The sequence below is a fragment of the Plodia interpunctella genome, chromosome 13, assembly GCF_027563975.2.
Source record: "Plodia interpunctella isolate USDA-ARS_2022_Savannah chromosome 13, ilPloInte3.2, whole genome shotgun sequence".
Classification (NCBI taxonomy): domain Eukaryota; kingdom Metazoa; phylum Arthropoda; class Insecta; order Lepidoptera; family Pyralidae; genus Plodia; species Plodia interpunctella.
The window spans coordinates 3878597-3891526 of NC_071306.1; the positions used below are offsets into that span (position 1 = coordinate 3878597).

Consider the following 12930-nt stretch of genomic DNA (forward strand, 5'->3'; position numbering starts at 1 on the left):
ATTTTTTTGGTTTATCAGTGCGCGAAGTGTGGGTTTACATGGAATAGGGCATATTATGCAAAGCTCAGCGCAGATGGCGCTACAACTAAGGTACACAAACCAAAGGGTACACAAATTTAGGTAAACAAAGACATTGCCGCCTTTTGCTATGTCGATTAAAACGTTTATTTTAGAGTACTTTATTAATCCTTTCATTATATAAGCATATAAGCATTCGTTTGTGAAAATATACAACAATGTAGCATATTCGGGTGCTGAAATATTGGGAAAAATCGTTTTCCAAGATAAGCCTCACGCTGTAAAATTTTCGAGCCAGTAAACGGTCGAAAAAAGCTGGGACCACTTCACACGTGTAAATTTATTAAAATATGGACTTCATAAAGGTAAGATCTTCAGTCAAACTCAAGTTTATATCAGTTTATGACCACAGTTGACCAAATAATGCAGAACATAACCTAAAATAGTGTTATTGTTTTCAGTATAATCCACTAAATCCTTTCTTTTTCCTTTAAACTCGCACCACGATGGCGTAGAAGGTATTTATGGTCGTAAATCTGCAACAATGTTGATAATTGGCGCTTTTTGTCTCCATTGGCCATGTTTGTGTACCTTAGTTGTATCAGTGGCGCCATCTGCGCTGAACTTTGCGTAATATGCCCTATTAGTAGGTACCCCGTGTGGTAGTCACTAGTGATATTATCTGAAATAAAAAGACTGATGTCCTACTGGCTAGGTTTTGCAAATAGATGTATTAAATAGTTCTTAATACATCTATGGTTTTGCAATGCAATATGGGTTTGCTCGGTCGCTCGCTCTTGGTTGGCGGGAAATTTTTCTAACCTCTTGATGAATATTCTGTCAAATCTGTCAGTTAATCGGATCAGACAGAAACAAAAATATTATTTCCTGGAGATTTTGGTTTCGTAGGTAAGCATAGCCGCATCCAAATTAAATTCTGATTTCTCACTCATTGCAAACCTATTTACAATGCTGAGTACTTGTTATATTATTGTTATTGCAGATTTGTATCTTTGAATTCGATTGGCATCATGAGCGCTCAAGATCTACAGGTTAATATACTGCTAAGTATTTCATGATTCTTTAATTTATATCCTTAGCTAATTGCATAATTGTAATTAATAACTGTGGACAATTAAATTTTTTTTTGTGAACGGGTCAATAACATTTTAAATAGATGGTAATGGTGTGTGGCTTTGTCCGAGATACATGATTTTATATTTTACTTTAAAATTGTACATGCAATATTTTTCAGGAAACTACTAAGAACACTAGGATGTCGCTAAAGACATTACAACATACTGCCAGTGATCGTGAAAATTTAGTGGGTAGACCAATGAAAAATTTAAAACATCAACTCAGCCAAGAAAACATAGTGTATGTATATAGAAAAAGCTTTTTGTTGTTTGGACTGAGTGGTCGAATTCTAAATAAAATCTAATAGCAACAAAATGACTACTAACTGGATAAGGAGCAGATCTGTGCATTGTTGTATCTGTTATTGTATTTTTAAGTTAAATAAGGTAATAAAAATCCAGTTAGGTAAGTTAGACTTATGATAACAAGTAAATAAGTAACAAATAACTATGGATGGTAATGCATCAGCAGTTTTCAAGCAACACAAGTTGATTGAGTACCTACTGATAATATTGGTTTCTATTCAACTAATAAATTCTTCATTTAACATTGATTACAAACCTGCCTTGAGAAATTTCCTATTCAAAATCAAGTCTGGATTATAGAGTAAATACTGGTTGGGTTGGGCTTTGGTGCAGTTAAATATTTATGATGACAAATAGTTGAACTGCATGTGTTCTGTTTTTATCCATCAGTCCCACTATACAGACAGTGCACCATTGACTTTTGAAACACTATAAAAATGCCTCTCATCCACCAGGATTTGCTAGCTTGATCCACTATGATTTTTTCTCCTTAACACACTTTGGACACTTGGTATATGTTATTGTCAATCATTATACATTAAAAAGGAAAACATACATATAAAACAAAGAAATAATGAATTTCAGGGATGTTGAAGTCAAAAGGAAGAACTTATCCACAAAGGAGACCCAAGCAAACCTCGACACCAACATTACAGTTGAGGATCTAACTAATCCTGAGGCTTCAGAGAAGTACTGGAAAATTTTAGCTGAAAAAAGGAGGTAAAGAGTTCATTCCATATTTTTGTGAATTTAGACTTAAGACTCTCCCACCTTTGCATGTTTACATTCTATGCTGTGACATAAAGCACAAAGGTTTGTGTACAAAATAAACTATTAACATTTTGTAGATCTGGCTCTTAATTTTATAACCTTGTCTGACTTCAACTCTTTGGGAATGCTGTTGTTGCATCAGCTTTAACTCTGTATATCTCTTAGTTGCTTTACACAATTTTCATGAGAGAATATATTGCAGGTAAAATAATTTTAGTTGGGGGTAATAATAAAATTTAACTGTTTTAGGGTTGCTTTACAAGAAGCTTTAGAAGAAAATGAGAAGCTTCATAAACTTATTGCCGAACTGAAGAAAGAAAATCTCCAGACCAAACAGATGTTAGAGGAAGCAAATTCCTTCATTGAAATAGTAAAGGTGAGTTTTTATTGAGGTCTATTGAGTCCTTTCAAATGGTTAGAAATTCTTAAATGTTTTTCTTTAATCTTCATTAATTCTTTCAATCAATCAATCTTTCAGTCTGTAGTTTGTGAAATAAAATTCGCAAATAATAATAATGATTTTAAGTATACATTACAAAAGATTTGGCTATAATTTCTAGGAGGAGTTATCTAACACCAATGATGACACAGGCATTGATGTCAATGATGTTAGCACCCTTGATGAAACTGCAAATGAGGAGGACACAGCAGATAACCAATGAAATCATTCACTTAGATATGTGTATTATATTTACTTAATATTTTCAATATTCCCAATGTTTTTACTAACTTTAGACTGATTAAATTAAGTGCTAATGCTAAGTGCAAATTGTAGTAAATGTTGAATATTTTTATATAAATACAACAAAGATGTCACTTTTGACTTGGTGTAAAAGGAACATTAATTGCTTTGTAACAAGTGAAACTATTTGAATTTGTGTTACTGAAAAATAGATAAATAATAATTAATCAGAGCTACTTTGTAAAACTCCATAAATGCATTTGTGTGTGTCACTTTTGTGAGTGGATAATAATTTCACATGAATTCATAACAGAATCACACTGGATTCATCTGTCTTATTCATAAAAGTTAATTTAGAAATAATTAATCTAAGTTTATTTTTTAAATCTTTAACTCTTAATTTCTTCTTAAGCACATGTTTCTTATTTTAAATGCTAACAATATGTTCTATTTCATTGCTACTTTGGTTTGAAAGGTAATAAAATAAAAAAATGTACAATTGTTTTATTACATACAAAATTAATTTATTCAACTGCCACATGGTTTCAGGTACATGTTGGTTGACTTATACATTTTGACCTTATTGTTTGCCTGTATTAAATGGAAACTTCTATATAAAGCATTTGCAAAGTTAAAAAATATACATCTTAGAATTCTGCAGTATCCATAAAATTATAGACAAACTGTTATTTATTACTTAAATCTATAGGCAAGTACCATTTTGATTTTTTTTAAATTAGGAGTATTTCATTTTTAAAAAAGCTTTGAATTGCTCATCAAACTTCTTTTCATAAGTCCATGGCATTAGATCTGGATACATACTGATACGCCCAAACACCTGTCTGTCCACATTTTGTGGGAGAACTGTCCTAACTTTTTTGTTAAGACACCCTGTTGCATGAATATAATGGCTTACAATTAGGGAATAAATAAAGTTTACATATTTGAAGTCCAGATTGTCAGTTGTATTGGGCATGGCGGGATTGTTGGATCTTATTTCTTGGAGATAGCCCGGAGTTACAATTGGAACTATGAAGTCAGCCTAAAAAAAAAGAGTAATTGTGTAATGTAAGTGAATAGGTATTTTGTTGAATCTGTTTGCAATAAGCTTGGAAGATAATTTTATAATGCATACCTTCTCAAAATATTCTCTTATGAATTTCTCAGGATTTTGATACACTTCATCTTTCCTATCATTCAGTGTGATAACTGTTACTTCATCAAAGTCAACCCAGTTGTCCACATACTCCTGAATATTAAGAGCCGTCGGAAAACCATCTTCAGTAAAAGTTAAAAATAGAATTGGCTTATCATTTTTTGTTTCTTTTTCTGTAGTTTTTGTACTGGATTTTGGGATATTAGGCTTGTTTCTATCGTTTTTAGTGGCTATAAAGTTCTTGTTCAAAGCTGGTGGCAAATCATTTGGAAGATTTTTGAAGGAAATTATTTCTATTTGACCATTACTCTTGCTGTCACTATGATATCCACTATCATCTTTGTTGAAGCACTGTGAGAGATTTGATAGAGGATCTTCTAATGCTTTGAGGATATCATATCTTTTCATCTTCACAAATGAATCCACAATTTTATCTAATGTTGCTTTTTCATTAAGTCTATATAGCTTCAGTATAACATCTACAGGATCTTCTTGGACAGAATTCATTATGTACTGAAATCATAACAGAAATATTGTGAGTAATTGATAAAAAAATTATGCTACACAAGTGGTGGATAGGCCTTACTGATTTCACACAATTATCTAACAGTTTATATGTATCAATCCACACCTACACAATCTTACTCTAGTGCTTAAAGGCATGAAATATTGACGATATAACTAGCAGCATAACTAGTGCACAAACTCATAAATTTCAACTAGTGTGCAAATTTATTCATGAGGTTTTATTTCAGTGGAAGCTTTTGTTGATAAGTTAAATGCTTTGGAAACTACAAATTATGTGCCATTAATATTATGTGAGATTCATGAAAACTGAAGAGGTTCTATTGACTCTGAATAAAATATACATACATCTAAGTCATCCTGCTTTATTCCCAGAGAACTTCCAAGATCTCTCCAACCACTGGGTGTGCCTCCTACTTTTTTCACCAAAGTTCTCCAAGCCTCATAGCATACTGATCCCGTTTTTGTCTTTGGATTACGATAGTAAAGTACGCTCGTGTGTAAGTTGCATACTTTTTTGCTCAATGAATTAAGTTCAGAGATTTCTCTATTTCTTTCTTCTTTGACGATTTCTTCCAGAGCCAGAGTGTCGATGCTAATAGTGTCTGCATTTTCATGATTAAGAAAGTCCCTGTAAGTGATAATAAAAACTGGTTAAGTAACATAAGTCCATGCATATTTCAATAAAACTAAGTCTTCATCTACTGAATTTGTTAGTGTAATATTAACTTACATTTTAATATTTCTTTTGGATATTATCCTAGCATAATAATTAATTAATGAATAATACAAAATGAACCTAACGTACTAATGAACAAAAATCTTGAACAGAAAGAGGAAAATACTTGTAAAAATTGATTTGACATCACAAACACACGCAGCACCGCGTCAAAACCATCAAAACTGTCATCACATCAATCAAACGTGACAATGACATACTTATTACTTGACAGCAATATTTTTGGGTTCCCATTGTAATATAGGGAACCCAAAAATATGAAAAAATCAATTCAAAAAAGTGTGATGGGGTCACCCATATAATTTATTTCCAAATGATTATGAAATATTACTGGACGCTGTATAGTTGGTAAACAAAAACATTGCCGCCTTATGCTAAGTTGATGAAAACGTTTATTTTAGAGTACTTTATTCATATTTTCCTTATATAAGCATTCGTTTGTGACAATATACAACAGTTTTGCATATTCGGGTGCAACACTGTTGTATAATATTCGGGTGCGAAATATTGGGAAACATCGTTTTCCAAAAGATAAAAATCTTCTAAAAGATAGAAAACTATGAGAAACCGCCACACGTTGCAAAATTTTCGAGCCAATAAATGGTCAAAAATATGCTCGGAACACTTCACACCTGACGACTTATGAAAATATGGACTTCATACAGGTAAGGCTTTCAGTCAAAATCAAGTTTATTAGTTTATTACCATAGTTGTCCAAATAATGAAAACCCTAAAATGGTTTAATATTTTCAGGACCAGTTAACCTCCCTTCTGTTTTCTCATGGTCTAAAACTGAAGTCTTCAAGTGTACTAATGAGTGACAAAGAGCTGCTAAACGTGAAGCTAAAAATCAAATATGTGTCGTCGTAATGAAGTTAACCCAATAGACGGTTTTTTTGTGTTTATATTTTGTATTTGAATAGTTTTTGGGTGGAAGTGGTTAATTGATTATGTTGAAGAAGTGGTGGTCGAAAATAATATACATATCCCAATCCCACAAACAGTGCAATGTGATATCAATAGTTTTCAATAATTGTAATAAAGGTATTGTGTTTTACAATAGACTTGAATAATTTAGCAAACAGGTCTTGTATTTAACACTTTGTGTTCTTAAGCCTATTCAATAAACCACTAAATCCTTCTTTTTTTTTAAACTCGTACCACGATTGCGAAGAAGATATTTTAGTCTTAATCTTGAATAATTTGAAAATTTTTGCCTCCATTGTCTTACCCTAGTTGTACCAGTAGCGCCATCTGCGCTGAACTTTGCGTGCCCTATTCGAGTATCCAGCCATAGGTGACAATATTGCCAACTGAATAATAATAGAAAATATGTCTAGTCTGTGATTTATTTTCAAAACTTTGGCGGCAAATTAAATAAATGCCGATGAAATTCTTGTTTCAGTAGTATCCTACTGTACATTATATGGAACATGGAAACCAATCTGTTAGTAAAAAGAAAATATGAGTAAAACAGGATACAGTAATGATAGTTTCAGCTTTTAAAATTAAAATGTTATCTTTTATAATTTTGATTACAGTGCCAGCTTTACAGATATTCTTAGCGATGAAATACCTGATTCCCAACCTATGTCGCTAACTTCAATTTTTGATAATAATTTACAAAGAACACAAGAGTATTCAATTCAACCTTTGGTTCGACGACCGTTAAAACATACAGGGCAACATGGAGATTTTCGAAGTATCGAAGAGATTGGTAAACAAAGCAAACACTTACCTACTTTTACCTAATTGCTATAAATCATATGCTTTTTATACTATATTTCACAATAGGTTCAAATTTCAATTAGGCTTACCTACTACTCATCTGATTTCAAAAAATGATCATTATCATATTGCTTCCACTAAATAGGTAGGTACCTGGTTATAAAAAAATCTATCTTCTTTCAGATCCTAAATACAGAGAAATTTTTACATACCCATTCTTTAATTTAGTGCAATCAAGGATTATAGAAGATGCTTTATATTCAGGTGAGTCTATATTCTCATGTAGTGTAGTCTAAAATACAAACATACATAGGTCGTTCTGTAGGATCAATGTAATTTATAAATATATATATATAATAATATAATAGCAATTACTTAATAAGTATTATAAATGCAAAAGTGAGTTAGTTAAGTACCACTTCACTCCTTTATTTCTCGATCAATCTTCTCAAAATTATGCGTTTCTTCTATGTAGTTTGATCAGTAATTGATCTCATCAATTTTCATCCCGTAAAAAGTAGGGCGTAGCCGCGAATTCTCGTTTAACTTGACAATTTTCAGATTTATTTATATAGATTAGTAATCAGGAAATCATGTGTCAATGTATAGAGAACTAAATTATGTGTCTGCTTTTCAGACAAATCAATGGTAGTATGCGCACCTACCGGCTCGGGCAAGACTGTAGCTTTTGAAATGGCTATTGTACAATTGCTGATGGAGATAGAAGAGAAAAAATACGATAGAGATTTCAAAATCATTTATAGTAAGTATTTTTAGGAAACTTTATAGACTAACTCTTTACTCAGCTTTAACACTCAGGTTTTCCTTGAAAAAATACGAACTATATTAGGTACCTATCTAGGTAAGTGTGTAACTGAGTACATATTATTTATAGATGTATACCTATATAGGTACCGAAATACAAAGGTATAATGTATGGTTTACAAGTTGATTTATTCGACTTCTAGCCTGCTATGTTCCACTGCTGGGCAAATTCGTAAGCTTTTATTTATTCGAATAATTAAAATAAAAACATGAACGTATAATATTTTGCATAATTTTAGTGGCCCCTGTAAAAGCTCTCTGCACAGAAAGATTAACGGAATGGTATCCCAAGTTTACGAAACTTGGAATTATGTGCATTGAGGTCACGGGAGATACAGACGTCGACATTAACAATTTGAAGCCATACAGGTAAGTACTTAGCTAAACATCTATTCTATTAATCATAAAGATGTTTATTTTAACGAGGTAATCTCTGGAAATATCAGTTCTATTTGAAAAAATATTTGGGTATATGAGTTATAGCTATATACATTCATGAGAAAGGTTTCGGCTATTCGGAGATCCAAAAACCCTACGTGTCAAATGTAAATATTTATTAATAAATTAATCTTCATGTTTTCATTATGGGTAATGTTACGAAAATACGATGTGTGTAGCGGGTGTACTTTTTTGGAAGCTTTTGTATTTTTGCATTGTATATTTTTTATTTTACACTACTTTTTTTTATTTTATATCCTATCCTACTAATATTAAAAATGCGTAAGTTTGTGAGGATTTATGTGTGTGTGCTCTGTTACTCTTTCACGCAAAATCGAATGGACGGATTTTTATGAAATTTGGTACACGGACAGAATATAACGTGAAACAACATATGGGATTTTTTCATTTTTTATCCCGCTAGCTAGTGTGTATATAAACCTATAAATAAAACTTTATAAAAGGCGGAAAAATTTTTCTTTAGCCCTCGAAATCATATTTTAACAGTATATAAATACTTAATTTACGCGTATGTCTGTGCGTTGCGTTGTTGGAGACAAGGGTTTTCACGTAGGCGGGAGACAATTGCACGGAAGAAGTAATTACTATAGTTAGATTAATGAGTATTTTCTAGCTAAACTAGTTTTGCTTTGTCGAAAGTACTTCGATTGAAATCATATGACGTACATTATGCAATAAGTATAGGTACATCACATAGATCGTAAGAATGGTACACTCAGAAGGGAAATACTAGTTATTTATTTAACTATTTATTTAAATTCAGACGAGCAAATAATAATTAGTTTCCCAAATTTTATATATTCACCAGTAAATTTGATCTTCCGAGGGAAGCACAGTCGTAAGCCAAGCCTATATCGCCCAGTTAGTTTAGTTTCTTATTATCAAAATAATATATATTTTTGACGAAACTTTTCACAATGGTCTTAAAGTGGCTGGACCATAAAAATCTCGTCCATTGGTCGAGTAAACCATACTTACAATTTATCTTTATCTTAATCAATCAACATTGTTAAATAAACACTTAGAATTATGCTAATAGATGATTTATCATAACTGACAAATTGAAATATCGGTCTATTCCTACTTATTGTCAAAGACTAAGGAAGTTATTGCGGCAGGCTATATTTAATCATGTTACGGTGTTTCTTATATTATGAAGTAGGTTTATCCCATTTCTCTGGTCTAAAATTCAAACACAGTCATTGTATACTAAAGTCAGACGTGGAACAAGCACTTAAAAAATGTTGAGATTTCCACTGAAAATATTTATTTTCTACAAAAACATTGAAAATTGTATCGATATACGAACACGCGTTCACATTGTTGTCTTTATTTAGAATATTTCGTTCAGATTTTCGTACCTAATATTAGCTGTTAAACGTGGCTCCTTCCGCTTGAATTCCACATGGATAAGTACCCTATTTTGTCCTTTTCTGTACTCTAATGTAAATGTATGCTATTTCAGGAAGATTAGTTGAGTAGATAGAGCGTGAAAAGGGATAGGAACTTGGGATTTTCTTTGCCACTGAGGCAAGTGCGCAACAAACTTTTTGTGATTATTTAAGTTCCTGTAAATTTCCTTTAATAATTTTTTATGACTTATGCAGTTGATTAAAATTATTGTGTTAGGTAATACCTAACAAAATTAATGTGTTAGATATTACCTAACACAATAATTTTAATCAACTGCATAAGTCATAAATTATTAATGAATTATTAATATATGTTCAAACAGAGTGATAATAACGACCCCAGAGAAATGGGACATGTTGACGCGTCGCTGGCGCGACCACCGCGGCTTGGTGGAGCTGATCAAGTTGTTCTTGATAGACGAGGTTCATATCCTGAACGATGACACTAGGGGTCCGGTCCTTGAGACGGTGGTCAGCAGAATGAAAACAATTGAGGTTGGTCCTGCAATTAAAAATGTAATTGATAAGTTTGTTCCAAATAAGAAATAGAGTGGAAAAAATTTCACTGTTTACTGGTTGGCCGTATAACTACTGATTTTTGGTGGAATTGTTAGGCCAGGCTAGGTTTTACTTGGCATTTTCTATCCTGGCAATAACTCTTTTGGCTTAAGTAATATTTCGTTCATCAAACAGTCAAAACAGATCTATAAATCTTTAAATTGCCTGTGGTTTTGGTTAGTCGTTACTCAGTTATAAAAAAATATGGGACTTGTATCACAGTGAGAAGAGGTGAAGTCACACACGTTTCTTGGAGTCAAATTAGGTAATTTATTAATTTTAGTAATAAAGTTAAATTTTATACAGTACATTTTTACCCAGGCAACTATTTGTACCTTTTATAAAACACACTGTTCAACCCAGTCTGACCAACCACACACCATATTAAAAAAATAATTATCTAATTGTATTTAATCCACTTCACCAGTCGTCGACCCAATCCGAGTACCGAATTGAACAACTCCAAAGGCAGTACCAAAGCAACCAACAAGCCCCGCCAATACCTGATCCCCCGCCGAGGATCAGATTCGTGGCTGTGTCAGCCACCGTCAGTAATCCTGAAGACGTGGCTGCCTGGCTCGGGAATAGCGTCAAACCGGCCGTTTATTATAAGTATGAAATGCTGCTATATTTATCGTGTCTGTGTGTATTTTTTCTCACAAAGGCGCATTTAACAAAATACTACCACTAATACTAATAATACCTACTACTTAAATAAGGGTCTAAATGTATTAATATCATATGTGGATCACATATCTATATTATATATCTTGCCATGCCATCAGGTTTGGTGACGAATGTCGTCCAGTCAAACTGAAAAAGGTGGTCGAAGGATACCCTTGTCCAGATGGCGTCAGCATATTCAAGTTCGACATTATCCTCAACTACAAACTTTGGCCAATTATACAAAAATATCACGACGGGAAACCTACTCTCGTAAGTTTATTTATTCTATGCCTTTTATTTCCACTGCTTCATTCACTATTCTACTCATTACGTGAACCTTTATGCCGCAGTAATAGCGGCGAATTTGGTATGATCTTGGTAAGCTTGATGTGGTGTTGACTATAGTAATTTACCAGATATTCTGCAATACAAGAAAGAGCGTGACACTAACAGCAGAAGCGCTATCTCGTGAGATCACCATTAGCTTCAACCCAGAGCAACGCGCGAAGCTGACGGCACTAGCTGCAACAATTAAGAACAAGAAATTACAGGTAAATTAACTTGCACAATTTGATATTTTAATTCATAATATGGCAATTTGTTTTGCAAAACAGATTATAGTATATAATATATCTCTTGCTCACAAAAGTGATAGAAGTTTACTAAAGAGGCTCTGTAGCATACTCAGTGATAAACTAAGGTATGGAGTAAGTGAATGAAAAATCACATACTTCGACTTTATTCCTGGTATTTTAGGTAGTTAGTGCGTCTTTTACCACGTACTAATATATCGTAGAATCAGTATTCCATAAGCCACAAAACCTCACTTTATGGCTATCTAGATCTGTGCTATTTGTCCTCATTACCTCTGACTTCCTATATTAAACAAAACCTGTTTCAGTCCTAGACGTAAGAAGCCAGATAGGTCTAGCTTGGTATTCAATATTATGAATCACTATTACACACTATTATATGTTACACTTACACTGATAAAAAATTATACATAAATTTATATTGAAAAAATGGTAAGCCCTTCTGGCATAATAGGGACCAATACTGTTTGAATAAGTTTCTTCTCAGCCTTGGTCGTTCCGAAATGCTAGTAGTTTATAGCTTTGGTAAACATCATTTAATTTAGAATATGACGTGAAAAGTGCCTGTGAAGGCCTAATTTCTGAATAAATGATTTGATTTTGATTTTGATATTAGTTTATTGCTCGTCGTTATTCCAGATAAAAATAAGTTATTTCCATAATTGACATAATTACGAGATTCAGAATACGTGTTTATAATCTGTCTATCTATTCTATAGTTTCTCAAAATTTGTTGTCATTAACATTAACATTGACAAATTTAAATTATTATCTACGACTTGTTCACTCGTATCTTTTACCGTCTTATCCTATAAAAAAAATAGCTAATATTTAATTAAGTTTTTCAATTTAGGCTTTAGTACTAGCGGGCGTTGGCTGTCATCACGCAGGGCTTTTGTTTGAAGAGAGACTCAATATAGAAACAGCGTTTAGAAACAGAGATCTTCCAATTCTTATCACCACTACAACTTTGGGTGCGTATTAAACATATTTTCCATGTATTTTATAGAAAAGAACATTAGATATATCAGAAGCACTTTGAAGTCCAAGTTATTTTTTCGTATCAAATATAAGATGTTTTAAATAATTATTCTTAATTGCAGGTGTTAAATGCGCACGTACCCTCTATACTTCGCACGTTTCGGGTCGTGTTACGATGTGTTTAATAACTGTAATAAGCAAATAATAATGAAACGTGAAAGTTACAATTTACTTAAAATTATTCTTTTCAGCTATGGGTGTTAATCTTCCAGCTCATTTGGTTATAATAAAAAATACGCAGCAGTATGTCAATGGTGCTTATCAGGTATATAATTTATTATTATTATTAACTTTGTTTATTATGTTGATATAATA

General features: G+C 32.4%; 3 protein-coding genes across 3 annotated transcripts in view; 2 read left to right on the forward strand and 1 right to left on the reverse strand.

Annotated features, from left to right (window-relative positions):
• Positions 1-786: 786 nt before the first annotated feature.
• geminin lies at positions 787-3407 on the forward strand. The gene is made up of 6 exons (XM_053753894.2): positions 787-927; positions 1022-1070; positions 1274-1395; positions 2046-2180; positions 2481-2607; positions 2792-3407. The coding sequence occupies exons 2-6, from the start codon at positions 1050-1052 to the stop codon at positions 2891-2893; spliced, it is 507 nt and encodes a 168-aa protein (XP_053609869.1). The 5' UTR covers positions 787-927; positions 1022-1049; the 3' UTR covers positions 2894-3407.
• A 5-nt stretch (positions 3408-3412) lies between these two features.
• On the reverse strand, positions 3413-5484 carry LOC128674906 (uncharacterized). The gene is made up of 4 exons (XM_053753893.2): positions 5328-5484; positions 4943-5225; positions 4049-4582; positions 3413-3955 (listed from the first exon to the last, which is right to left on the reverse strand). Coding segments are annotated over exons 1-4 (1125 nt in total). The 5' UTR covers positions 5330-5484; the 3' UTR covers positions 3413-3649.
• A 1282-nt stretch (positions 5485-6766) lies between these two features.
• LOC128674888 (uncharacterized) overlaps positions 6767-12930 on the forward strand; it is a 33242-nt gene continuing 27078 nt past the window's right edge. Inside the window, exons 1-11 of the mRNA XM_053753871.1 lie at positions 6767-6780; positions 6875-7050; positions 7245-7325; positions 7699-7824; positions 8126-8255; positions 10081-10252; positions 10743-10927; positions 11101-11251; positions 11398-11532; positions 12428-12548; positions 12807-12880. Of these exons, the coding sequence (XP_053609846.1) occupies positions 6767-6780; positions 6875-7050; positions 7245-7325; positions 7699-7824; positions 8126-8255; positions 10081-10252; positions 10743-10927; positions 11101-11251; positions 11398-11532; positions 12428-12548; positions 12807-12880 (1365 nt within the window). The remainder of the gene's footprint in view (positions 6781-6874; positions 7051-7244; positions 7326-7698; positions 7825-8125; positions 8256-10080; positions 10253-10742; positions 10928-11100; positions 11252-11397; positions 11533-12427; positions 12549-12806; positions 12881-12930) is intronic.

Bases quoted from the DNA above. Each gene is read 5' to 3' on its own strand.
- geminin (XM_053753894.2), top strand. From the start codon at position 1,050: ATGAGCGCTCAAGATCTACAG. The intron at 1,396-2,045 runs GTATGTATATAG...AATGAATTTCAG, and splicing joins CTCAGCCAAGAAAACATAGT to GGATGTTGAAGTCAAAAGGA. The intron at 2,608-2,791 runs GTGAGTTTTTAT...TATAATTTCTAG, and splicing joins CCTTCATTGAAATAGTAAAG to GAGGAGTTATCTAACACCAA.
- LOC128674906 (XM_053753893.2), bottom strand. The intron at 4,583-4,942 runs GTATGTATATTT...TTATGATTTCAG, and splicing joins TAAAGCAGGATGACTTAGAT to TACATAATGAATTCTGTCCA. The intron at 3,956-4,048 runs GTATGCATTATA...CTTTTTTTTTAG, and splicing joins TAAGAGAATATTTTGAGAAG to GCTGACTTCATAGTTCCAAT.